We start from the raw sequence: 26,849 nt of genomic DNA on the forward strand, positions 1-26,849 counted from the left end.
CAGGCGTGAAATTCCGCTCTACATAGACTCAGAACAGCAGAACGTTAAGTTCCCAAATGGGGTGCTATCACTTGAAGAGGGATATAGGCTCGGCTGGCAGAAACAACAGATGTCCATCACATAAATGATGACCCACCCAGCAGACGTCGGCCAGAACAGCATTGTCCTGCCTCTCCATTTTCACATCCAATCAGATCAACCTCTGAACGTTGGTAAGGTCCTCTCAACTGCCTTTTCACCTGTCAGTTACGGTATTTCCCTATCCCTGAATGGCCCAAATATGATCTCCCTCATCTTGACTCTTTAACAGATGTGGTCTCTCTCCCACTTCTGAGCATCCTACTTGTTTCTACTTCTCTTGTAGTTATTTTTTTCACAATGTGCCCTATACCTTACTTATTTGTGTATATTATGAGCTGTTGTGGAAAACGGCCGCTTTCCGCGCCCAAGCCGACACACCTCACGCCCTCAGCAACTGCGGTGATTAGATACGCACCAGGGCCGCCAGGGCGCGCCAAGTGCCAGGCGCGAGGCCGCCGGGAGGGAGTCGGAGAAAGAGTGGGCAGGAAGCGCTGTGATTGGCAGTTGCTGCAGTCAATCGGACGCAGGCGGGGGCGGGGCGGGGCGGGGCACCAGGGAGGCCCGTGGGCGAGAGGCGGGGTCTGCATGAATGGGGCGCGCGGCGCGCGGCTGCAGTCGGCGCTCGGGGGGGAAGCAAGAGTCCTGGCCCGGAGTGGGTGGGAGGAAGCGAAGTGTTGGGGGGAGGGAAAGAGCGCGGGGGGCGGGGAGGGGCAGCGCCGGGGCGGCGCGCTGAGATCGGCTAGGCGGCGGGTGTGAGCGAGAGCCGTGGCCGCGGTGCCTGTCGCTGCGGTGCAGCTGTCCGCTGCACCGCCTCCTGTCGGACCCCGAGGAGCCCCCGACCCGGCGGAGGAGTAGGGACCGGGGTAGCTGGCACTGAGGGAAGAGCTGGGTCCGAGCGGCCGTGCCCAGGAGCCCCGGGCGTGGAGGTGGGGGGGCTGAGGCCCCCAAGGGGGCCCCGCCGCGATGGGCAACCTGGAGAGCGCCGAGGGGGGCCCGGGCGAGCCCTCCTCTGTCTCGCTCCTGCCGCCGCCTGGCAAGATGCCGATGCCGGAGCCCTGTGAGCTGGAAGAGAGGTTCGCCTTGGTGCTGGTGAGAGCCGATCCTGTCCCTTCCCCCTCCTACCGCCCCCCCCCCCCCCCCGCTCAAGCCCCGATCTCAGCGCCCCGGGGGGAACTTTGCCCGGATTCCTCGGTCCGGCCCACCCCTTCAGTCAGGATCCCCAATGGCCCTCGACCCCCAGCGCCTTTCCAGGCGCTGAGCAGCCCCGTCGGGGACCTCCCAAGCGAAGCCTCTACCTCTAGACACTTAGGAGGAGGGGTCCCTAACCCGGGACCGCCCCAGTATCCAGAGTTCTTCCTCTTCTCTCCCCCTTCTGCCGCCCTTCGCACTTCTCCCCACTTCCTTGACAGTCTCCCCAGATCCCTGGGATTCTCATTTCTAAATCTTTGGCGGGAGAGGGGGAATTCAGAAGCTCTGGGCCGGCCCATTCCTCAGCCTCAGTCCGGGTTCTCTGACTGGGGAGACCGCCTCTCGTGTTAACATGGAGGCTTTCCAGGGAGTGGGTCCTACTCCCAGCCCAGACCAGATGTTTAGGGGAGAGGAGGGGGAATGGAGAGGGGCTGGCAGCTCGTGAAGGGGGTGGAATAAAGAGTGATGCCATTCTACTTATTTTCAGAACGGCCTGCAGGCATCCTGCAAAGTTACAGTGGGTTTGCCTAAAAGGGCTGAACATGTGGATAAACCATTTCACTAGTGTATTTTTCCAATTGAAACAATACACAAACCATCCTGCCTCCCCCACAACCCCCCTTTTTATGTTAAGCCCTAGTGGTTGGTTTTTGTTTTGTGCCTGTGCTTCTTTTTAGTCTTTCTGTAGGTTCCTAAGTGATCTGTATGAGTGAGGTTTTAGGGCTGACTTTGGGACCCTCCTTTGATGTGGAGATTGGACATTGATGTTAGTGGCTGTCTGGAACCAGAGGATCTGATTGATATCACTGAGATGGAGACAGAGAATATGTTGGAGCTAAAAATGATATTTTGGAGAAAGTGAACTAGGTGATGGAACATTTGCTAACAGAGGTAAATCTTAGAGAAACTTGGGGAAATAGTTCCCAGTTGCTCCAAGAACTCTGTTAGAGGCAGTGCCAATGCTGCCTTTATTGTTACTGTGGCTAGAAAGGCTGACTTTGCCTTTGCCTGTGAGGAGGGATAAGTTGTGGACTTAGCAGCCTTATTGGATTTCATCTGCTTTGGAATAGGCAGATTAGATCTGTTGGCATCAGTGAAGCTGTCTAGAGATCCTGGCCTCTCCAATGGTGCAGAGCCTGACATCAGCCCATTGGCACCGTAGCGGGATCAGAGAGGGTCCACGGAGTTCCAAAGGGAAGCTGGCACCTCTCTTGCCCATCAGCTCTGTGAAGGGCCTGAGGGATCTGAGCCACACATCCTGTGGCCCTCTGCATTTCCCCTAGCCTCTTCAGGGGGATGGGGTGAGTCAGTGATTACTAATGTGCTGAGGCCATCTCAGAGGCTGAGGAGGAGAGCCTGGGATTTGGTGCCCTTGAGAACAAGAGCTCAACTGTTGGGGAAAAGAGTAGGAGGGAATCTGCACTCCACTAAGGGTGTGAAAACCCCCCAGTGGCATGAGGTAGCTATAGAACTGGAGAGAAAGGGCTGTTCAAAGGTGGACTGATTGGGGGCTGCCTTAGGTAGGGGCTACCAGGCTGGTTGTTGTGAGAGCTCAAAACCAGAGTTGGTCATGTCCTCTTGGGGGTTTGGTTGACACGTTTGTTTAGTTGGCAGGTTAATGGCTTAATATTCACAAAATGTACAAGGTATCCTGATTACTAGCCAGCAAGCCCAGGTCAAGCCAGAGACCTGACCACCCACTCACAAGCCTTCTTTTCTGTATAAAGTTTTGATTTGTTTCCTTGTTGCTTTTGTTTTGATCTTTCTACTGCTGATGGGGAGCTGGGACAGGGCAGGCCGGGGGCTAGTTGTCTTAAGAAAAGAGGGAATTTTACCTCATTTTTCCAACACATGGAAATCATGCTTTCTTGGAGATTTCAGTTCTTCTCGGGGGCTCTTAAAGATCCCTTTTTCCTCTGTTCCTAAAACATGCCCTTTCCACTATCCTTTGGGAACTCCATTGGCTATTAGCTGTTTGACCCTGGAACAGGCTCAGGTGTATATCCTAACAGCGAGGATAAGCTTAGTAAAGTAGAACAGGCAGGGGCTCTGACTTAGCAATTGTCTTAACCTCTCTGAGCCTAGATTTTTTTCATCTGTACAATGGGGCAAATGATTCCCATGCTGGTGGGATTTTGAGAATTAAGTGAAGTATGTATATAAAGTGCTTAGCACCCGGTACTCAATATAGATTTGTTTCTTTTTTTGATTGTGTGACAGGTTGCTCCTTTTTTCACCATTTTCTTTCCCAGATTGTCAGCCTCACTGTGATTGACGTGGTTTATGAAAAAGTTATTTGTTGGTTTTGCTGAGGTGATGCGCTGGTGTCCTGGTTAAGCATATGCATTTTCAAGTCAAAATGGGCTCATATATGGCTCCTCACAGTCTCCAGTTAGAAAAGTATTTGACCTCCAGCAGGTTACTTAATCTCTGTAAGTCCCAGGTTCCTCTTATAAATGAAGATAGTAATAGTATTTCCCACATGAGGTTATTGTGTGAATTTAACAAAACTAGAAGTTAAGTCCTTAGTTAGCATAGTCTGGCATCTACTATATGCTCAGTAAATGGTAGTTTTTAAATGTGTAACTCTCAGCTATGACTCAGATCTGAGAGCACTTGTATTCCCAGAAAAGTATTTTCAGTTCAGAAATCTGATGAAACCAGTTACCCCATTATGTACAGCCAGTCCCAGGATATGCTGCTGCTGTCACATGGAGGGCGTCCCCAGTCCCTATATATCTATGGAAACCCCCCCCTGAAAAATACCCTGGCTGGGGAAGTTGTATCACTGCTGAGTCAAGACCACAGGCTCCCTGCTTTTTGGTGCAGACACGTGATCTGACCCACAATCTCTCAGCTGAGGTTGGAGAACTCAGGTCTGAAGCCATGAGGTGATTTGTGCAGGACATTGTTCCCAAGAGTGCTGCCCCAGTCCAGTGTCCTCCCCTGGGGCTTTCCTCCTGGTATGCTGAGATGCTGCCCTTCTTTGCTCTGGGGGCAGCTGACATCCCGGATGGATCCCCTCTGGCTGGATCAGCTTCCACCATTTATTCTGTGTACAGTACAAACAGTATTATTTTCTAGATGTGCCCTCATATTAAAAAGGCTGTGAAGCTGCTATGTATGTTACACTGTTTCCTTGGGATCCTCTCTTACCCCATGTCTTGACAGCAGCGCCTATTCTGTTGAGAACTGAGAGTTTAGGATGGGCAGTTATTGGAGCTCCTCTTTATTAACACCAGGATGAGAGCCCATCTCTGGTCTGGTAAGGCCCCCTTCTGTGTTTTGGTCCTGGCTGGATTACTACCCAATCTTAGTTGCTCAGAAGCTAGTATGCTGGCCAGTGCTGGCGTAGAGAGGGGAGACAGCGAGCTTTAATGGTCTTGAAAGGATAGCTTTTCTTGTTTGCACCCTGATTTTTCTATTTGCTAGCTTATTACAGATTTGAGATGAAGTCTAAAGGTTCTGATGCCAGAAAAAGCCCTGGGTATTCCGCAAGAGGAGGCTCTCAGGGCACGAGGGAGGGGCTGTGTGACAGCCTGTCCCTGCCATGGCCCCTCCTTTCACATTTCCCTGGTGATGACTGATGACTTGGGGTTTTGCTAGAAGTGTAGCATTGATGTGGGAGCTAAACTGGCCTGGGTGCTAGTTGTCAAGAGACTTTGAGAGGCCTCCTTTGACATAGAAAGGGGCTGGAAAAAACTTGGACTAAATATCAAGTTCCAAATCGCCATGGTGGAAATGTTTTTCCCAGCCTTGGGGATTGTGGTGAATTAGTTCAGGCTGGGATAGAACTTGGGGGAGGGAAAAGGCTCTTGACAGCAGCTCTGGCCAGAGGAACCCCCTTGTTAAGAGACCCCATTTAGAAGACCCTAGGCCACAGAGAGGAGCCTAATTCCTAGACTTTTCCATGTGACCCTGCTTTAGACTGGGGAGGTGTAGGGCTGGGTGGGAGAGGGATGGAACTGATGCAGTGGACTCCTTGTGATTTGAGGATGTTTCATTGCTCGTAAGGAGATTCAACCTTTTTCTCTTTTTTTTCTTAAAGTAATACTCATTCTCTAAAAAAAAATGTTTGGGCAATTTATAATTTAGATTAAAGGAAAAAGTCCAGATTTTCTCCATTCCTTTAGCAAATGGAGACATGTGTTCTAAAAGTTTTCATATTTGTTTCTCTGTGTAGAGTTTTGTATCAATACAATGTTGTGATAGTAGTGTGTGTGTGTATACATACATATTTATCCAGTATGGCTTTTTTTTTTTTTTCCGCTTTTGTTATTTCAGTAGTTTTCCCAGGCTAGTCACTGTAAACATTTTTAAATGCTTGCACAATGGTCCATCAAGTGAATGTACTATTGTTAACTCTCCTCCTATTGTTGGACATTTGTTTGCTTCTGTTTGCCGGCATGAACAGTGTTGTGATGAATATCTTGGTGTACATTTTCAGTAGAGTTTTCTTTGGGATAGAAACCCAAAATTGATCTTGCCAGATTGTAGGAAATAATGTTTTTCAGGTCCTAAATATGTTCCAAATGATTTTTTTAAAAAAGAGATTAATGCATGTGAGTGTCTTTAAAGGGAGGGAGGAGGGTTGAGAATAGCTTCTTTTCTCCAGATTATGAAAATAAAACACTTTTTAAGCAAATTTAGAAGTAAAAAGTTTGTAAAGTATAAAATACATAAAAAATATAAATAAGAGAATTAAAATCACCTATAATCTCTCCATTTACTTTTAACATTTTGATGTACTTATATTTTAACAATTAGTCATACTGTGCATATTGTTTTGTAAATTGATTTTTAATTTGACTATTTTAAGCATTTTTTCATTTGTTTATTCTTCAGTATCGTGATTTCATATCTGCAGAATATTCCATAATATAGTATTTTATTAATGCCTTATATTTCCTCTCTGTCTCCTTTTTGTTACTATAATTAACACTGTGATGAATTTTCTGTGCATAAATATTTGTGTGCATCTCTATTTCCTTGGGATAAATTGCTGGAAGAGAAATTACTGGATCAAAGGCCTTTGAGAAATATGCCTTCTGAAAAGGTTGTACCAGTTGGCTTTTCCACTGATCATGTGTCTCCTTTCTTGATAAGCTAATCATGACTGAATAGTTTAACTTTAAATACTTTTGCCAATTTAATTAGCCAGTATCTTGTAGTATCTTGTAGTATTAGTAGTAGCTTGTTCTAATTTGCATTTCTTTGAACATTTCCTCATAAGTGTTTTGGCCATCTTTTATATGTGTTCTTAGTTCTCTGTTGGGGATTTTATTATATATACATATTTCTGTAGAAAAAAATGTATACACTTTCTATACTTTTTCATTATAAAATATTTTGCGTGTATGAAAGAGCGTATATAACTATAATGTAAGATTAAAATAACGATAAAATGGGTACTAGTATATCCGCTGGGGAGTTCTTAGAATTGCTTCTTGCCCCTTAATTTCTTCTCCCTGCTTTTTTATCTGGGATGAGAAAGCCCTTTAGCTCAGGACCTCTGGGATCTGTGGCTGCAGCGGGGGCAGTCCAGGTGGCAGCCGCACCAGCGCTTCATGGCTGCGTCTGTGGGGAAACAACTGCTGCACTGGTGAGAGCAGGAACCGGCTGTGGTGGAAATAGCTAATCTTCAGTGAAGTGAAAAAAGAAGCCAAGGTGGAGAGGAAATGAGACCACAGATCCTCCCCTGCCCCTGGGGTTGCCTGGGAAGGCTGGACGGAGCCAGGGCCCCAGTTCTGTGGTCGAAACCGAAGAATCTGCCCCGGAGCCGAGTGCAGAAGGCCCAGGGGACAGCAGCCCTGGCCGCCTGAAGCCAGCGTGTGATCTGGTCAGCCAGGCTGCTCACCTCCATTCCGGGGAAATGTTTCTCCCAAGTCGGAGCTGAGTTGAAGCAGTGCCAGGGAAAGGCTGGGGGTTCATTCCAGTTCGGAAATGCTCTTCAGAGAAGAGGAAGGATCTTTTTCTTTGAAGATAAGAGAGGGTGCTGTCTCCACACAGCCCCCACCCTCTGCTTCTTGCCGCGTACTTGAGAGTCCCCTCTCTGAATAGCACCGTATGGAAACATAGGGTATTAAGGTTGTCATCCACGAAGAAGAAGGTTCCAGAATAGAGATGAACTAGGCAGCTAGAATTCCCGAGTTCCCATCTCCAGTCTGTCTTTGCCTCCCTCAGCAGAGCCACATTTTTATATCTTGTTTTCCTTGCACGGGAGAATGCGTCCCCCAGGAAAGATGTAAAGGTATCAGGCCGCCTCTTGTCTTTGAGATACTCTGGTTGTCTTCACCTCCTACCCTCCTCTATACTTCTTCTGTTTTCATCTTTCTGAATCCTCTTCCCAGACTCTCTTATGCTTTCTGTCTTCATCACTTCACAACAAAATTGTGGGTTGGGAGTTTGTGTGTTAGGTAGAGGAGGACCTGGATAGGTTTTGGGGAAACAGTTTTCCCCACTCCCTTTACTAATATGCATATTCTTCTCAGTTTATAAAGTGCTTTGAGGTACTTGATGGGTGTTCTAAGTAATATTCAGAACCACAGGGGGAGAGCAGAATTATTTATGTGACTGGTTTTGCAAGTAGAGGAAGGATTTAGGCTGTTGAATTCCCATGAAGGTTCAGTTCTTGTCCTCATCTCTTTCCTTGTTCCCTCCTTGTACCACCTTCTCCCCTTCTCCCAGGTTATTCCCAGGGCTGGCTGGGCTGATGGTCAGCCCTGAAAACACCAAGGAGGAAGTGATGCACTTTCCTCCTCCCGTGCTCGCTCATTTCCACTCAGATCTAGACTAGAGTGTCACAGCCCTCCTCTGATTGCTCAGCCCCTCTCTAAGGAAGAGCAGGGCCTGAGCCTGGTGTTTGGGTACTTTCAGAGATGGTTATCTAGTTTTACAAACTATCTACAGTTTAGAGCAGAGTTAGTTTCCTCTCAGTTTTTGCCAGCTTCCTTGCAGGGAGCTGGGAAGCCAGCCCCTAGATCCTCCCAGTATTTCCCATGAAGCCTTAAAAACATGTTATTTTGAAAGAAAAAGCACCAGTTTTAGAATCAGGAAACTTGGGTTCTGATCCAGCTTGATAGCCTGTTTTCTCCCCCCAACTGATGACCATTGGCAAAGTCTATAACTTTTCTGATTCAAGTCTCATCTTTATGAAATGATTATACCTACTTTACGAGGTTTTGAAGATGTTTAAAGTAGACAACATAGTGAAAATACTGTGTAATCCGTAAAGGTTCTACAGTTAAATGTCTGTGGCATATACATTACCCACTGTATACCGCCTCTTAACGTGGTTTTCAGATGGGGGAGGTATTGTCCCAGGGGGAGTTTTTGGTAAGTGAGGATGTTTTGGTATCACACTGACTAGGGGAGATGGGGGTGGCTTTTGACATTTAGTGCCCAACGACTAGGAATATTAAACATCCCACAGTGTTTGGGTCAGTCCCACACAATAAAGAATGATCCTACCCAAAATGCTAATAGCACTTCTGCTGAGAATTATCTTCTGTTGATCTGTACCTCGTTGTTTTGTGTTCCAGTTGGGGATGAAGCTTTAAGGGCAGTAAAAGTAAAGGCAGAGCAACAGTTTTTGGTTTTTCTCATGGTTTTCCCATATCCTGGTACACCTTCAAGGAAGAGCTGGACCTCCCATCTTTTTATTACCTCTGTCTATAGGTTTAAGGGCGGATTCCCTGGTTCCTTCTGTACTGTGAGTTCTATCCTACAACTTGTCAAGGAGCAATTTGGGGTACACATTTCACTGTTGACCTTTACTAACCCCATTAGCTCCTCAAGCCAGGAGAAGTGTTCTTTTAGGTTGGGAATATGTTTAAGAGCTCTTTAAACAGTGTTTCTGGATCTTTTGAGTAAAGGACCCTTTTGAAAATCCACTTAAATTTGTGACTCCTAATTCTAGGCATGCACACAGCCCTTTAGGGTTTTAAACCCATTCTTGGGTCTGCTAGGGAACCCCTGGCTTTGAGCCTAGAGGAATAGGAAGGGAGACGAGGAGAAGCCACTGTAGGAGCTCCTTCATACAGACAGTACTCAATATTTTTATAAGAGGAAAGGAGTCTTTTATCAGTTCAGATAAAAGGATGCCTTTGTTGGTGGATCCAAAAAGAGAGCGTGTTGAAACGTGGTTGACTGCCATTCAGAGGGAGATATTCTGGTCCCTGGACATCTTAACTTTGACTAAGGATACTTTGTGGTGAGGTCTGCCCCTTTGAGCCAGACCCTCAACCTCCAGGAACATCCAGGTAGGGATGGCAGGATGTACTTTGACAAGCCAGGGGAACCAGGGGCATCCTTGCAGTGAGGCCCTAAGGTTAGGTCATCTCCCTGTGTTTGTAGGTATTACCTGCCCAATCTGCAGCTCTCTCCCACAGGCCTAAGGTCTCTGGGGAAATCCAGGCGGTTGTGGCTTCCCTGGGCATGCCTTAAAGGGGATTTTTGACATACAGTTTCTAGCAGTTACTTCTATGAGTAAATCCTTTTGCTTTCTATCTTGCCAAGAAAAACAAAAAAGACCTTTGCTTTTATTGACTGCTCAGAATATTTCATACCAAAATTTTGTGAAGAAAAGTTCAGATCTTTGGAGGGCTTTATTTATTATGAAAAAAAAAAAATTTTTTTTTCAGGACAGTGTTAAGAATGTTTTTTCTGGGTGGAGTCTACCATCTCATCCTTATAGGAGTGGCTCGGTTTCTGCTCCACCAAATGCCTAGACTTAACTCGTATAGCTTAAGGAAAGAATTCAACATTTTTTGGGTATATGCCACATACTTTTACACGAATTATCTCATTAAATGTGTTAGTTATTTTATGTCTGTTGTACAGGTGATGAAACCAGGACTCAGAGGAGTTAACTAACCTGGAGAAGGTCTCAGCTTAAATGTCACTTAGAGGCCTTAAGTAAAAATTTTTGTTTAGATATTTTTGTTCATGCTAAAAGGATTGATAGAAATACAGCTTATAAAAGATGCTCATATAGATTTTAAAGAACAGAGAAAATTTTCTGGAAGAATACAAATAAGTCTAATAATGAATACCTGTGAAATGCAGGGAAGGAATCATAATAGGAAGAACAGGAAAGTCAAAGGGAATTTAGGTTTATATATTATGTTGACATTTCTTACAAGGAGAATATATTTATGTGTTAGTTATACAATTAAAAGTTAAAGAAAAAAATTTAATCTCATTAGAAATCAAAGAAATGAATATTTCGATGATACACTTATATACTCATCATCAGGGCAAAATTTTAAAGATTGACAGCGTCTGTGGTTGTCATTGGGCTCCCCTGATGATTCAAATGGTAAAGAATCTGCCTGCAACACAGGAGACCCAGGTTCGATCCCTGGGTCGGGAAGATCCCCTAGAAAAAGGAATGGCTACCCACTTCCATATTCTTGCCTGGAGAATTCCATGGACAGAACAGCCTGGTGGGCTACAGTTCATGGGGTCGCAAAGAGTCAGACACAACTGAGTGACTAACACAACGACATGGTTGTCACTAATAGTACATTAATACACCGTTAGGGGTAGTGTAATTTGGTACAGACATTTTAGAAGGTATTTTGTAGGGTCTACTGGTTTCATATGTGCATGCCCTTTAACTTGGTCATCTCATATCTAGGAAGCTGTCTTACAGAATTGTTTATGCATGTGCATGAAGGTGCATGGAAAAGATCCTCAGGACAGCATCGTTCACAATAAACATCTGGGAGAAACCTGATTGTCCATTTCCTGTCCATATCTATTCCTTTACCGTTCATCTGGTTACTTTGGGCAAATACAGGGAGTTATCCTTCATTTTTCCTTCTGCTTTCTCCATACCCAGTCTATTACCCTGCCAGTTCCATCTCCGAAAATATGTCTCAGATCTACACGTTCTATCTCTACTGCCTCAGTCCAAGCCAGTATCAACTCTGACTTGTATTACACCCAACAAATTGGCCTCCCGATTTCTTCCACTGTCCCTTTCTCCATCCTCACATCCATTTTCCACAAAGCAGCCAAATTTAAACTACAAGTCAAATAGCATCATTTCCTACCGAGAAATCTTTTTAATGGTTTCCTTCTTGAAGGAAAAAACAGCAAACTCCTGGCTTTGGCCCCTAAGAGTGCATTATTTTGGCTCCTGCTGACTTCTTTAACCTTACTCGCCCTCCTGATTGCTAGCCTCCACATTAGCCTTCCTTGAGTTAGGACAAGTTCCTTCCTTGTCTCAGGGCCTTTGCACAAGCTGTTTCCTCTCCAGGAATGTCTTGTCCTTGGATTTTCAAATGGTTCAATCTAGTTTATGCTTCAGGGCTCAGTTTTTATAATATCACCTCTCAGAGAGGCCTCTCTTCCTTATTATTCTCTATCTTAGCATCCTATTAACTTCTTTTGTATCATTTTCTATTTTAAAATTCTTTGTTTAATTGTTTATTATCTGTCTCCCCACTGTTGATTCCATGAGGGTAGAGACTTTCTGTATGCTTATCACTATCCACCCCAATACCTGGCACTGGGTAGGCCCTCAATAAATGGTTGTGGCTGATGGGAATCTCCAAGATGTGTGTGTGTAAATATAATAGTCTAAAAGGGGAATTAAAAGAAAACTACATATAATGCTTTATAAAGCAACATGTTTGTATGTAAATGTATAGAAAAAAAGGCCTGGAACAATCAATACCAAGCTGTGGGTTCCTGTGGTTACCTGTGGAGGGGGATGGATAGAGTTGGGGACCAAACAGTGATTCCTTTTTATTCTATAAGCTTTTGAGTTGATTAATTTTTTAAGCTACACATATCCACATATTTGTTCCTCTTTTAAGGGAAAAGGAGAAATAAAAATAGGGGAGGAAGATTCAACTTTTGCTGCAAAAAAGAAAGCTCCTGTCTCTCTGCACTGATCCAAAAGAAGAGAGCAGGAGGAAGAAAGGACACCACTGGGGTCATTCCCTGCTCTGTACTGAGGTTGGCACTAGTTTTCATAGTAGGAAGAATCCTAAGAGATGCCCTTATTCCCTGAGGCTGTATTTTAAATTCATAAATGTAGGCACAATCTCGGTCCCCTAGACACAGGCAGGTTGTGTATTTTTAGCCTCTTTCATTTCTAGGCTATTGAAAGCTGCACCTCAAGCTTCAGCAGAGCTTTAGCAGATGAAGTTAGCAAAGAGAATAAACATGAGCTCTGGGCTTCACTGCAGCTAAGCTTCTCAAAGTTAAGTCAGTTCAGCAGCTGGGAACTGACTTAGGAAACTGTGTTCTCTAGATTCTAGTCTCCCAGAAACACGAATAGCTCATCATTTTCACAGCTAATGTTTGTTGTGTGCTAATGGTAGGCTGGTCACCTGGCAGACTCTTTATACACGTTATCTCACTTAATCTCCACAACTTTATGAAGTAGTTATTATTATCTCCATTTTATAGATGAGGAAATGGACGTCCAAGAAGGCTAAATAGCTCACCTAGGATCTCACAGCTGGTAGGTGGTGAAGTCAGAATTTGAATCTAAGCAGTTTGACTCCAAAACCCACATCCTTAACCACAATCTCCTTCTCTTTCTGGGGTCAGCACCTCCCTCGCCTTCAGTATTGTTTTGGTGGGGATTGTGTACATTACAACAGAAATCAGGGGAAGTAGGACAAGTCATCTTTTGCTGAGAGGTGTGGTGGGAAGGTCTGGGCTTCAGAATCCCAGCCAGGTTCGGGTTTGAATCCCAGCTATCCCGTAGGACATTCACTGTCCAACAAATGTTTCCTTATTCATTTACTCTGTGCCAGTGATACCACTGGGTATACAGTGGTGAAAAACAAATATCACCTCTGCCTTCATGGAGTTTATGGGAATGCAGATATTAAATGAATAAGTACTTAATTACAAATCGTATGTCCTTGGAAGGCAAAGAACAGGTTGTTAGGAGAGAATGTAACCAACACTCCCCTTTAAATGAAGGCCAGAGGCAGCCTTGGGATCTATGAGAGACTCTACGTTCATCTAATTTTCCTTCCTATCTTGCTTTACTAAGAAAATAGGTCTTAGGTGCCCGCTGTATATACAACACTTTCTTGAGTGCTTTGGAGAATACCAAAAAATAGAAGATAATTGGAAAGATAAAATATGCATTTAGAGCTGTACTTTGAATGACTAGAGAATTAAAACAAGTGCATGTCCTCGGGTTATCTGTGAGGTTCTCTGTGTGCCTCAGTAATTTTATCTATAACGTGGGGTTACTGTTTGTCTTGCCCAGTCACATGTTTTTTGAGAAGACCAAATGAGATCATGAGGTGATGAGGGGCCGCATAGCTCCAAGCACAGAAGGACTAGAGGGTTAGGGAAGGATTAGCATGGCCTAGGATTGCTAATCAGGCAGTGCTCTCAGAAGGAAGTGGACTTGAAGTCAGGCCTTAAAGGGGACAGGTGTGGATTAGGAGAGAGGAAGCGGAAGGCTAGAGCAGAATGGGAGGGGAGTAAAGAGGAGGAATGAGCCAGATCTATGAAGGGCAGCCAGGAGACCCACCTGTCAGGGTAGAAGATCCTAGCTCTAGACACAGACGTGAGCTTGGATCAGAACAGTTGGCCAGTTCATAGAGAGTTTGGTCTGAAGAGCCCCTGATTGTTAGAAAAGGCTCTGGAGGCCTTCCTGCCCAGAGTTTCAGAGGGGAATAGAGATTCGTTGATAAATGGTTCCTGGCCATTCATGGTCTTGCTTGTAACAATGAGTGATTGAAATATACAAGAAAACAAAAAAACCCACTCAGTCCTTACAAGTTAGAAAATCTGAATAATTTGATTTAAGTAAAACTGGATGGAAGATGATCCCAAATGTCACCCCTGAATTGGAGAAATCTAAGGGCTTCCCTCATGGCTTAGACGGTAAAGAATCCGCCTGCAATGCAAGTTACCCAGGTTCAATCCCTGGGTCAGGAAGATCCCCTGGAGGAGGAGATGACAACCCACTCCAGTGGAGAATTCCTTGGATAGAGGAGCCTGGCGGGCTACGTACAGCCCATGGGGTCACAAAGAATCCGACACAGCTGAACAATGAACACTTTCACTTTCAAAAAACATAGATGCTTCTATTTCTAGTCGCCAAGTTTGGGGCTAATTCTTGCCTTTGCCAAACTTATCTTGCCTTCCTTTAAAGTGGAATGTGGTCGTGTACTAAATAATTTATATAATTAACAATACCTTGTTATGTTAGGTGTTCATTTCATACTACTCATTACATAGTGTCCAGTGCGTGTGTTCTCCTTTCTGCTTGCTAGTGTTTTCTTGTACACTGTCCTAGGGTGGGGGGCAGTGGGATGGCACCCTTCCCAGCCAGTCACCCCGGCTGGACACCTGGGGCTACTCTTGGCTGTGCTCCTCTTGCCTTCTCTCTGTGTGCCACCACCGCCGTAGTTCGTCCTCATCTCTTGCCTGGTCTGCTGTAGTAGACTCCTTAGGGGTCTCTCCTCCAGTCTTGCAGACCCAGCCCCATGTGCCTACTACTCCCGCCCCCATTCATCTTCACAGCCATATATACAGATCTGAGTGGTAGGTTTTCTAAGAAAAAAGAGTAAACCTTGGGATGGGAAAGAACTTTGCACATCTGAGGAACTGAAGGAATGCCAGACTGGTCAACAAGGATGCTAAAGAGACGTCAGGGATTGTAGAAGAAAGGTGATCAGGGCTTAGGTCATGGAACCTTATCAGCCTCGATAAGGAGTTTGGGGAGTGACCCAATGTGTTGTATAGTGTGAAGAGTTCACTGTCGCTGCTGTGTGGAGAATCCTGGAATCTGGCTTTCCTCCGGGCAGCCTGTTGGCCTGAGTGAGACCAGGCTCCTCAGTCAGCTCTGCCCAGCAGGGTGATCGAACCCTCTGCTCTTTCAGGTTTGACTGGTGTCCAGCCCTCTTTCCTATACCCACCTCAGGCCAGAAAGGGCAGTGCCTCTGCTAGGCTGGCCCCAGTGTTTGGCGTGCCTGCCCGTGGCCTGAGCCTATAATTTGGTGGGTTGGCTGGTTACAAAAATAAAAAGTGCGACCTATAACTAAAGCTGAGTGGATTCAGTAAAGAGGGAGCTTTTAATTTGCAGAGCTCCTGGGCTGTGTTTAACTGGAAGAGAAATGTGTCTCCTCCCTAGGCGCTGCTCCATTTTCTCCCTGGAGTACCTGCTCTGGGTGAGTTAGGGTTTGTGGGCCTGGGGGTGGTGAGCTTTAGGGAGATATTTGCAAGGGTTGTTAGTGTCCAACAACAGGTTTGATGAGGCTTCCTAGGAAGCTGGCATTATTCAGTTGCCTCTCAAATAACCCATTGGGAAGCACGTATTTTTTCATTTTAATAAGTGATACATTAAAAAAAATACTTATTTAGCTGCATCTGGCCTTAGTTGTGACACGCGAGAGGCATGTGGACTCTTGTGGCTTAGTTTCCCTGTGGCATGTGGGATCTTAGTTCTCCAACCAGGGATCAAACCCGTGTCCCCAGATTGGAAGACGGATTCTTACCCACTGGACTGCCACGGAAGTTCCGAAAGTAGAATTTTTAAATGTTTGATTGTGTGATCACTCATTTATTCACTCAACACAAATGTATTGAGTGTTAGCATTTTAGACATTAGGGGTCCCACAGTGAACAAGAGACAGAGGGACTTGCCCCATGGATGTCACGTTGTTCGTGGGGACAGTGATCAACACATACACAGGTCTGTATAGAATGTTGAGTAGGGATAAGTGCCATGAAAAAGAAGCTAAAGGGGTAGAGAGGAAGAGCGGTGATATTTTAGTAAAGTGGCAATTTGGGGAGTTGAAGTACAAGAGAAAAGTAAAATGGTGAAGACAACTCTCTGTGGACTCTGGATCCCAGCTCCTGAGAGTCCCCCAGGGCAGGGGGTCCCTGGGCAGCACAGCCCGTCCGGGCAGGGTCCGGTCCACGCTGCTCATCCAGGGGCCTGGCTGGCTCCTAGCCCCAGGTGGGCCCAGTCAGAGCCTGTGGTTGCCTCCTCCTGGCTCCACTTGTCAAAACTGTCTGCAGGGCCGGGCAGGGTGCTGATTAACTGTAAATAGATACTTGTCTTTTCAGGGCTTCTCAAGCCTGATTCTCTTAAGATTTCCTGAAGCCACTGTGTGTTCTGGGCTAGAGGAGGACTAAGGAGTCTGGCCTGGGAAGCTATAAGCGGTATTGGGGTTCCTTCAGCCTGGGACTGCTGCCCAGCCAGGCCTTTTTTCAGGACCCTGGGGCTCCACGGATTTGGAGTTGAATCCCAGCTCTGCTGTTTATTAGCTCCATGACCTTGGGCCAGTGCTGTAACTTCCTTGAGCCTCAGTTTCTATGTCTGTCTAATCAGGATAAGAGTACTTGGCTTCTAGGGATTTTAGGAGACTTAAATAACATTTAAGGGTCCAGGGCAATGTCTGGTGTGGTGGGGTGCTCAGTACATTTTAAGTAGAAATATTATTCTCAGTCCACCAACCTCTTCAAGTCAGGGCTGCTAAGTCGCTTCATTTGTGTCTGACTCTTCGCGACGCCATGGACTGTAGCCCACCAGGCTCCTCTGTCCATGGGATTCTCCAGGGAAGAATACTGGAATGGGTTGTTGTTTCCCTTCTCCAGGGGATCTTCCCGAACCCAGGGATCAAACCAGTGTCTTTTATGTGCCCTGCTTTGGCAAGTGGGTTCTTTACCACTAGCACCACCTGGGAAGCCCTCAAAGTCAGGGATCTGGTATTAATTGAGAAATATGGGTTATTGTTGATGGGTAAGAGGCTGGTTCTATGTACCTCAAAGTTGTAAAATCACTGAATTGCATACCACACATTAATCACCTTGCTTTCCTTCTTGATGTTATTGGCCTTGTCATGACTTCCCCACAGGCCTTAGGACCTCCAGGAACCAATGTAGCCCTTGGCCTATCCTTTAGCACCTTTCATCTCTAGCGTAGCCATGGAAGGAACTTGAAGAGCCTTTTAGGCATTTACCAAGGCTAGAATAGCCAGCCTAGGCCTACTGAAGTCCAGACCTGTGCTCCTGGGACTGTACTGAACTTTGGGGTGGTGGTGGCTCATTTGCAGACTGAAAGGGTCACAGACTCCCTTTCTTCTCAAAACTTCCCTCAGAATGATGCCCAGATAATGTTCTAAAACAGATGGATGAGAGATAGCTAAGTGGGAAAGAGTATTTTTGTTTGAATCGTCTGTGTCCAGAGTATGCTTAGGCCCCTTTGGACAGATTTCTGGTTTATGGTTGTGGTTATTTTGTTTTCACTTGCTGCTCAGCAGAATCAGCATCACACAAACACTCATTATCCTCACCCCCTTGGCAGTCAGGACACTTGGTAAATCCCTTGTAAAGTGCTCACGTCTGCAGATTATTTTCTGATGCATCTGGCATGAGTTCCAGATTGATGGTCCAATAGCAGCTATTAATTGCTCCCTTTGGGCTTGCCTAATTACTGCTGGCATCGTGGGTGAGTAAGGGATTAAGAGTCTCTTCTGCATTTATGGGGCAGCAGGTCCTGGTGAGCTCCCAAAGCATTTATCTGTCATTTCCCCAGAATACCCTTGTTAAAAGTTGGGAGTAAAACCTCAGGAGTTGAAGGGTCGGCGGCTAGACAGTGTCTGGTGGCATTAGGCTTCTCGGTTGATTCCCTCCGGGAATTGTAAAGAAACCATCTAGTATTTGTTGCCTATGGATGACTGTAGGGAAATGTCAGGTGGTGTCACAGTGTTATAAAACACTGCAGGCTGCTTCTGATTGTCTCAGAGGCAAGAGGGCAAAGAGGCTACTCCGGCCTTATCCCACCACGGCTAGGTATAGAGTCACTCAGTACTCTGGAGGGCTTCTGAGGCTGCGCACTGAGAATGGTGAAGGTGTCATCTTCCTCGCCTGGAGACGAAGAAGGGAGAGGAATGCTATGCCAGTGCTCAGAGCCTTCTGAGTACAGCCTGGTGTTCATTCACTCAGCAAGCACTTACTAAGCACTTAGGATTGTGTTAAGTGCCAGAGAAATAAAGATGACCGAGCCAGTGTCTGCCCCCAGGAGTTCAGTCTGAAGGGGAAGACAAACACATTAACATCTAATTGCAGTCTTCAGCTTGGGAAGTGTGATGGTGTAGAAAGGGAGGAGCACCTGGGCAGCACAGAGCAGGGCTTGGGGAATGCTGCCTGTAGGAGGAAATCTCTGCTGGCTAAAAGGATAATTAGGAGCTGGAGAGAAGTGTGGAGGAGAAAGCATTCCAGGTAGAGGGGCAGTGTCCGGACGAGACAGAGCGTAATGTGCTCAGAGAATCCTTCCGGAGCTGCTCGGGGCTTTTGGAGTATAGGGTGTAAGGCAGACAGTGGTGAAAGCACTTTGACTGCTCTGTGGATGGGCTTCCCTGGTGTCTCAGACAATAAAGGATCTGCCTGCAATGCAGGAGACTTGAGTTCAGTCCCTGGGTTGGGAAGATCCTCTGGAGGAGGACATGGCAACCCACTCCAGTACTCTTGCTGGGAGAATCCCAGGGACAGAGGAGCCTGGCAGGCTACAGGCCATGGGGTTGCAAAGAGTCGGTCACAACTGAGCGACTAAGCACAGCACAGCGGATGAACCACACATCATGCTTTTGGTAGGAGGGTGGCACGATCAGATTTTGAGGTGTCAGTGTGGCAGCCGTGGGAGGGGAATCAGTTGGAGGTCGACAGCCAAGTGGATGCCTAACAGTGTGGTGATGCTGGTGGCAGCCCGAACCAGGGCTGGTTTGTGTGGTAGAGACTCAACAAATAGTTTAAAAGAGTAAGTTTAGGGAGCTCAATGGATCAAATTTGATATTGGAAAGGTGGAGATAAGCGGGAAAGGAGGAATTCAGGATGGCACTCAGATTTCTAGCTTGAGGTAGAAATGCATGTTTGAGTGAGTCATTGGTGTGTTCCCAGGTGATGCGAGTGGTAAAGAACCCTTCTGCCAATGCAGGAGACATAAGACGTGTGGGTTGTGGGTTCGATTCCTGAGTTGGGAAGATCCCGTGGAAGAGGGTATGGCAACCCACTCCAGTTTTCTTGCCTGGAGAATCCCATGGACAGAGGAGCCTGGCAGTCTACAGTCCGTGGGGGCTCACAGAGTCGGACACAACTGAAGCAACTCAGCATGCACGGTGTCTATTGGTCAAATAAAATTTGAGGCTTAAACATTCTCATGCCTCTCTCTATATTCCCATAGACAGCACAGCCGTTTAGTGTGTCTGGGAGGGACAACTCCAGGGACTTCTGCAAGGTCACAAGGGAAGAAACAGAGTTGTGGAGAAAAATGGTTAGCTGAGGGGACCGAAAACAGAGATCTGTGGTTAATCAAACCTCAGCTTTGCAGACCGCAGGTTTAACCTGAGGAAGTCAGGAGACAACGGGGAAGCGAGGGACTTGAGATAAGGTGGAACCCTAAAAACAACTTTCTTTGAAAAATCTCATTCAAAAGATCACACAGCAGAGCACCTTAGTCAGTCAGTGACTCAATTCTTTCTCCTCAAACTCTGGTCCTAGCTTTCCTGTGAATCCCCTGAGTGGCCATTGGTACTTTCAGTCTTATCTTTCAAAGGGGTGTATGTGCAACTGCTCTAACCTAGAAAATTAGTAAACATATAAGTAAATATATTTAACCTATATTGTTCAGCTGCATGTATAGACTCTGTCTTTTGTGTATTTTAAAATACTGTGAAATTATGTTTTATGTATGGGCTTAGAAGCTGTCTTTGAATCACCTGCGACTCCTGGAGTGGCTTATCCCAGTTACCATTTATAGAGCCCTTCTCCTGGGCCAGGCCATATGCAAAATACTTGTCGTTCATTCATCCCATCACTGAATTCTTGTAGGAGATAGAGATTGTGATTCACATTTTATAGATGAGGAAACTGAAGTTCAGAGAAGTCTAGTAACATTCCCACTGTCTCATGAAAAGTACCAGGACTCAAATCTAGGTTCTCCCTGTTGCAAAGCCCATGCCGTTATTTATAGATGGCTCTGAATGTTTAAAATGCCATTCAGATATGAAGGAATTGTCACTGGTAGTATCCAAGAGGGAGTTCCCTTGGCTTTCTGCTCTGCATGGTGTCCGTCTTCCTGTGAGACAGAAGCCTTGAACTTCAGGTGTCGGGCACACATACCTCGTTCAGCTAGTTTCACCCAGTCTTGCTGGACAGGGAAGCACTGTTTAATGATCAACCAAAGTCAGTCAGACAAATCCAGGTGGGCCTTTCCAAGTTAGAAATGGAGATTTGATTTCTTTGAAAGGAGATGGCAAGATATGGCAGAAAAGGCATGTCCTGTCAAAAGTTCTGTGGGAGGCCACACATCTGGGTTTGAATCTCGGTTCTGCCTCATTCGGTGTGACTTCAAGCCTGTTGGTCTCAGATTCTTAATTCTCTCACCAGTTAAACAGGCATAACACCACTTAACCTCCACGGGTTACTGAGAGTAGTGATAAAAGTGCCTGGCATGTAACAGACGCTCAGTAATGTTTTCCTCCCCATCTGTGGCCCTGAGTGGTTATGACACCCAGAATGCCAGACACTGAGAGAAGCAGACAAGATTCAGAGTCTCTCTGGGTCAAGGGGTGGGAACTCTTATGAGGCTGCCTCTAAACAGATGTTTTTTGTTTTTTGTTTCTGGCTGGACGATCAAATGAGATACAAAAAGGCTGGGATACTCAAAGATGGGGTTGGGGGTGTGGGCAGTCATGACCCCTGTGTCAAGCTCTGGCCTTAACAAGTATGAGGGAGGGACAATGTTGGGAAGGCGGGTTGTGGATCAAGAGCAGACTGGGGTCTTTATGTTTCCTCCCCAAAGAGGTGAGGTGCTCCGAGGCACTGAGATGGACCCCCGTTTGAGAGCAATTGGAAAAGCCAGGGGAGATAAGACTTGTAGTGCCTCTCCCCAGCTGATATGACTGGTGCTGGGCCTCAGTTTGTCCTTCCATAAAGCAGTAGTCATGCCTCTCCCACGTGTAGTCTGGATGTAGGAAGGGATTCATTAGGTTTTATGACTTGGTGATAAGCTCCTGGATTTATAACGAGACTCCTGGAAATCCAGACCCAGTGGTACTGGGTGGGGTGGAGTGCTGTCCCCAGCCGGCCACACGGGCAACTCACAACACCTATTAGGCTTCTTTATGTCAGATTGTCTAGGAACATGTGAGATCAAGGAAAAGTCCGTGCCCTCAGGAAGCTTACAGTCTAGTTCAAGAAATAATACAGAATGTGAAAAATGAGTAGCAATATGGGAGTGAAATCATTTTGTTTTTTCATGAAATCTTAACAATTAAAAGATCTAGCATAGTGTTCAGACCAAAGTAGATATTTATAAGCCATAATTTTTCCTTTTTTGGGTAAACATATAAAAGTTATTGCCAGACAAAATAAGACTTCCGGTTGGCACAGTGTATGGTGCCCCGAAGATGCTAAAGGAATGATGACATGTAATTGTGGATGGGAAGCGAGGGCAGTAGCCCTGCAGAGGTTCAAGGGACAGAGTGTGCAGAGGTCTGGGTTGTTTGAAGGGGGCTTCATGAGGCACCTTGATCATATTAACCCTGAAGGATGCATACAATCCGAAAAGGTTCAGAGAAAGGCTAAAACAATTGGTTGTCTCAGAGGAGGCATTGTGTGAGAATACAAAGTCAGGATCAGACCTGGGTTCAAACCTCAACTCCATCACGCACTAGCTGTGTGACCTTGGGCAAGTTCCTTGGCCTGCCTTTCCGAGCCTTTGTTTCCTCACTTGTTAAATAGGAATGATTTTGGTCCTAACTCCATAGGCTAGTTGTAAGAATTAATGAGATAATTTATATAGAGTTCTTATCTCAGTTTTGTCAATAAATGTCATCAGCTTTTGTCATTATTCCATTTTTCATTTTAATGGTAGTGTCATTAGTATCCTACTCATGCCCACAGATTTACCCTTAGTTCCTAGGACCTTGTGTCATCTGGCCATTCCCTGCCTGCTGTAATTTCCTCGAATATGCTTTTGTTCTGTTATTGCAGATCACTTGGAGACTCCTGGGCTTTTTATGGTGTTTTGTACTTCTGTGTACTTGCAAATGCCATGTCCTTGCCCAGAATTTCACCATCTTCCCCTGCTTCATTGCTTTTGCCTAACTTCCTCCTGCTTGATGTTTTAAGAGTAAATCCTATAGCATTTCTTCCAGGAAGCCTTACTTGACTCCTCTGTTCCGTTTCCTCCCTGGGACCCCACAGTGCCATATGCTGCTGTTTGACAGCAGTACTGTGTGCACTCATCCCTGGCTTGCTGATCTACCCTGGATATAAACTTTCTGAATGTAGGGATCCTACGTTATTTATTTTTATATCTCTAGCTCCTAGCTTAGTGACGGGCATATAGTTATTTTTTGCTAATTGTTGAATAAGAAATCCCAACCAAAAACAAACAAAAAACCAAGAAGAACACAGCTAGCTTTATGTGTAACATTTATTACCTAGTTAGTTCTGATTTAAATGCTTTGTGTATACTAACTTACTTAATTGTCATAGCAACCTTAAGAAGTAGGTACTGTTTGTACCTCCATTTTACAGATGAGGAAACTGAGGCTCATAGAAATTAAATAACTCTCCCAAGGCCACACTAGTAAGTGGTGGAACCAAGATTCGTACTAGGGCAGTGTAGCTCCTCATTCTGTGGTTTAGCCACTCTTTGAGATTTGTGATGTTTATTGAACGCCCAAGAAAAAGTGAAGAGACATTAGCTGTACATCACAACTCCATGAACACATGCTAAAAGCATTAGGGAACGTGTAGAGACACTTTTAGGGGAGAGTGTAAACCTTCCCAGTCTTACTTATGACAGATTTGCTAGAGAAGGTGGGATTTCTCCCCTTGTGAATTGGATGAGGGGCATGGCTGGCGGCTGGGAAGGAGATGATCTCTGAGGACGATGGAGGAGAAATCTTAGGGAGCGGATGAAGAATATATGTCTGGGGAAATTCAGTTTGCTCAATCTTTATTGAGCACCTACCGCAGTGATCAACAAGCTGGTGATGATGATGCCTGTGCTCAGGAGCTTGTGGTCTAGCGGACTTTAAGTGCATCTGGTTAGACAATAAGTCAAGGGAGTGTCTTAGACTTATAACATGAACCGAAAGACAGAGTTGAAACCCAATGAGAAGTGGGAATTTGGTGCGGGAGAAGCAACATATAAGGAAAGTGATTTGGGCTGTAGCACATAAGGCAGATTATAAGACCAGAAATAGCAAGGACAATTGTGAGAAGTTGGATAATCCCCTCCAAAAATAACCAGGGACTGAACAAAGGACTTGGTGGTGGATGAGGTAGTAGCAGGATCAATCAGTTATTTATTAAGCACCTGCACATGATTCAGAGAAGGATAAGGCATGACTCCTCCCCTCCAGCAGTTGTATTCTAATTGAAATAAAGGAAGCACACGCATGAAAATGCACTATATGACCTCATTCAATTTGTGTTGAGATCCACAGTCTCAGTGACCAGGTACTTTCTTTCTCTTTGCTTCACTCATCTGGATTTCATTTCTAAGGTCACCTCATTTTCCAGAATAGCTGCTGAAGTTCCAGTTATTGTCTCTGCATTCCAGCCAGCTGGAAGCAGAAAGGAGAAAAAAAGGTATACTCCCTCCCTTTAATGATACTTCTCAGAAGTTATACATACTATTTCTGTTCACATCCCATGTGGTCACATAGCCACATCTGAATTCTAGGAAAGATGAGAAATACATTAGTTCTTTGTATTAAAAAAAATTTTATGAAGTATAGTTGATTTACAATGTGTTAATTTCTGCTGTACAGCAGAGTGACTCAGTTATACACATATATACATTCTTTTTTATATTCTTTTCCACTATGGTTTATCCCAGGATATTGAATTTAGTTCCCTGTGCTATTCAGTAGGATCTTGTTGTTTATAGAAATGTATTAATTCTGGGTTGCTAAGTGCTCAGCTAAGCATTGGAGGTTCATTAATAAGGAAGATGAGAAGAGGTTGGGGATAACAAGCAGGTCTCCGCCTTATCATTCTTCACATATAATTATGCTTTGGAGCTCAGAAGAGGGACTGAGCTATGTTGGGTAGTCACAGAGTTGGATTTTGAGTCCAGTAGTGATAGGTAGGGATTCAGAAGATTGGGGAAACATGAGTTACAAGTGAATCCTATGACTAGAGTAGCTGCTCCAAGAGAACCCAGGAGACAATGAGCTGGTCAGAGATGCTGGGGCCAACATGGAAAAAAATCTTAGCTCTGAAGCTCTTTCTTATCTAAGATGCTGAGAACAAGTCAGCCAAGGAGTTTAGGTTTTCTTGTGTAAATGGTAAGGAGTCAGAGATTTCTGAACTGAAAAGAAGCATGATTTATCTTATGTGCTAGGAAGTTTGGAAATTCCATCCACATGCAGGCTGGAAGTAGGGATGCCAGCTAGAAGTTTATCCCAGAAGGTCAGGAGTGTACAACAAGGGCCATCTGATGATGGCCACGGGAGGGGAAGAAAAGGTATGGATGAGAGACCCTGGGAGAAGCACACTTGGGTCCTAGTGAGTAATGGCCTGTGGTCCGAGGAGAGAGAGGAAAATGTCTTTTGTGGGGTGTAACCCCAGAAATGTGTCCTCTCTGAGGTAGCACTGCCTAAGGGCTCCCCCTGCGGGAAGGCAGAATATGGTGAAGAGAAGGGTAAACCCTGGTTGGCTACAGGGACAATGTGAGTCTGCCCCAGGACGCCTTGGCTTTGGAAAAGGCAGCGGCCCCCAGCAGAATAGTTTCCATTCTGCGTAACTGGGGAGTGTGTGGGTCTGGCTAACCGCGAGGAGGGGCTGAGGAGCCAGCAGACAGATCGAGTTGCTGTGGCAGTGGTGTTTTTAAGCTGGGGCTTGGGGCCTGTGGCTAACAAGAGTTCTTCTATCCCAGATTGTATGCTTCTTGACTGAGTAGGCCAAGAGGGCGTCCTTAGCCAGGGCCAGGTTACCTGCTCAGGTTACCTGATGTCAGGTGTAAGGCCGGCGGCGTGGCAGAGAGTAGAGCTAGGGGGCTTTGCTGGCGCTGGGGACCTGACTGACTTCCTGCACCAGTTCAGGATCCCAGGTGGGAGTCGACCATGGTGAGGAGGAGGCCTCAGGGGTACAGTTGTATTTGGATAAAGCCACCTCTTCGTTTGATTGACACCGGCCTTCCGGGACCTTGCCTTCACCCGACTTCCCTGGTGTGAGTTGCGGAGCTCAGCCTGAGACATCTGGCAAATCCATCTCTTTTTCCTCCAGGCTGCTCAGGGACTTGGCCCGTAACCACTCAGCAAGTCATTTCTGGTTATAGAGTCATCAGTGACCACAGAAGCACGTTCTCCAGACAGGGCTCTGAAAGCTGGCTTTTCTCTGGTAGCTTGTCCCCAAAGTGATAGCTTCAAGCAAACAAAACCAGAAAGTCAGATCTAAGCCGCTACAGACGCTTAAGTCAAGGAGCACCCACTTTTCCGATGTCTTTTGTCATAAGGTACTGCGGTTAATTTCCCACAGGTCTAGTTGGGCAGCTCAGGCCTTAAGCAAACTGTGTGTGTGGTAAGCGCTGGGTCACACCCATGAGCTCCTGTGCATGGGGCTGCAAATGGCGGGAGGAGGGTGGCAGGGGAGCTGCTCTGTTGAGGCTGTGGGATTTGGCGGCACCAGGGCTCCAGGCCTCGCATCTAGGGAGGTGACTGCTCCTGGTCCACTCCTTCCTGTTCTTCAAGTGTTCACCCCACTCCATCATGGGCAGGGCTCCCTCTTCCTCCAGCCAAGTGTCATGAACTGTTCTTGTGATTTCCTTTCTGCCGCAGGGCACTTCTTCTCCCAGAGCCTTTCGCAGTAGACTCGGGCTCATTCCAGGCTCTGTCTGTCTCATGTTATCTTCTCCAAACCTGAGCTCTGAAAAGAAGGATGGGAGGGAGGAAAGCGAGGAGAGCCATCTTGAGCTTCGTCTCCTAGGTTGGCCGCAGAGCCTGGCTCGGCCTGTCTGCCGGGGCTGCATTGAGACCTGGCTGCCGACCCGGCCCACTTCCTCCCTGTACTACACCCACCGGTCACGGGGCTGGGGAAGCTGTGCTTCCCATGTCTGGACCTTCTTAATTTTAGCTCTTGGACCTTTGCTCAAACACTCTGATTTTTTTTATTTCCTTTTGCCAATATTGTAGTTTTGGGGGGCAGTTGGGAGGAGCTGTGCTGAAGGAGTGAGATAAACAAACAGTGACGCAGAGGCGGCGGCAGCGTAAGCACCGGGCTGGGCCTGCTGTCTGGGCGGGCCGGGTGGAGGAGGCCTCCCGCCCTGCACACTGGCCAGCTGGCTTGTGTTAAAGCGCTGGCTGAAAATAACTCTCATTGTCTGGGAGCTGCTACCGCGGCAGGGCTGGCTATGGCCGCTGAGGGGGCCGGGGTAGCAGGAATGATGCCTCCCACCTCCTTGGGCTCCCGCCCTTTGGGAGCAGTACCCAGCTGGCCACAGCTGCCCCTACTGCCCACCAGGAGAGACATGTGGAGGGAAGGCCTGGCCACTCCTAACCCTAGGTCCATTTGGCGGCTGGGCGTGGGCCTCTGTGCCCAGTGTTGCCTGCTTCTCCATTGACTTGGGG

At 46.3% G+C, this 26,849-nt stretch overlaps 1 protein-coding gene across 5 annotated transcripts in view; it reads left to right on the forward strand.

Moving 5' to 3' along the window:
- The first annotated feature begins 699 nt into the window (after window positions 1–699).
- FMNL3 (formin like 3) overlaps window positions 700–26,849 on the forward strand; it is a 51,622-nt gene continuing 25,472 nt past the window's right edge. For all 5 annotated transcript variants that reach the window (XM_061416199.1, XM_061416202.1, XM_061416197.1 and 2 more), the window contains exon 1: window positions 700–1,170. In XM_061416199.1, coding sequence (XP_061272183.1) covers window positions 1,045–1,170 — 126 coding nt within the window. In that variant the 5' untranslated portion in view covers window positions 700–1,044. The remainder of the gene's footprint in view (window positions 1,171–26,849) is intronic.

The sequence above is a fragment of the Bos javanicus genome, chromosome 5 (assembly GCF_032452875.1).
Source record: "Bos javanicus breed banteng chromosome 5, ARS-OSU_banteng_1.0, whole genome shotgun sequence".
NCBI lineage: Eukaryota > Metazoa > Chordata > Mammalia > Artiodactyla > Bovidae > Bos > Bos javanicus.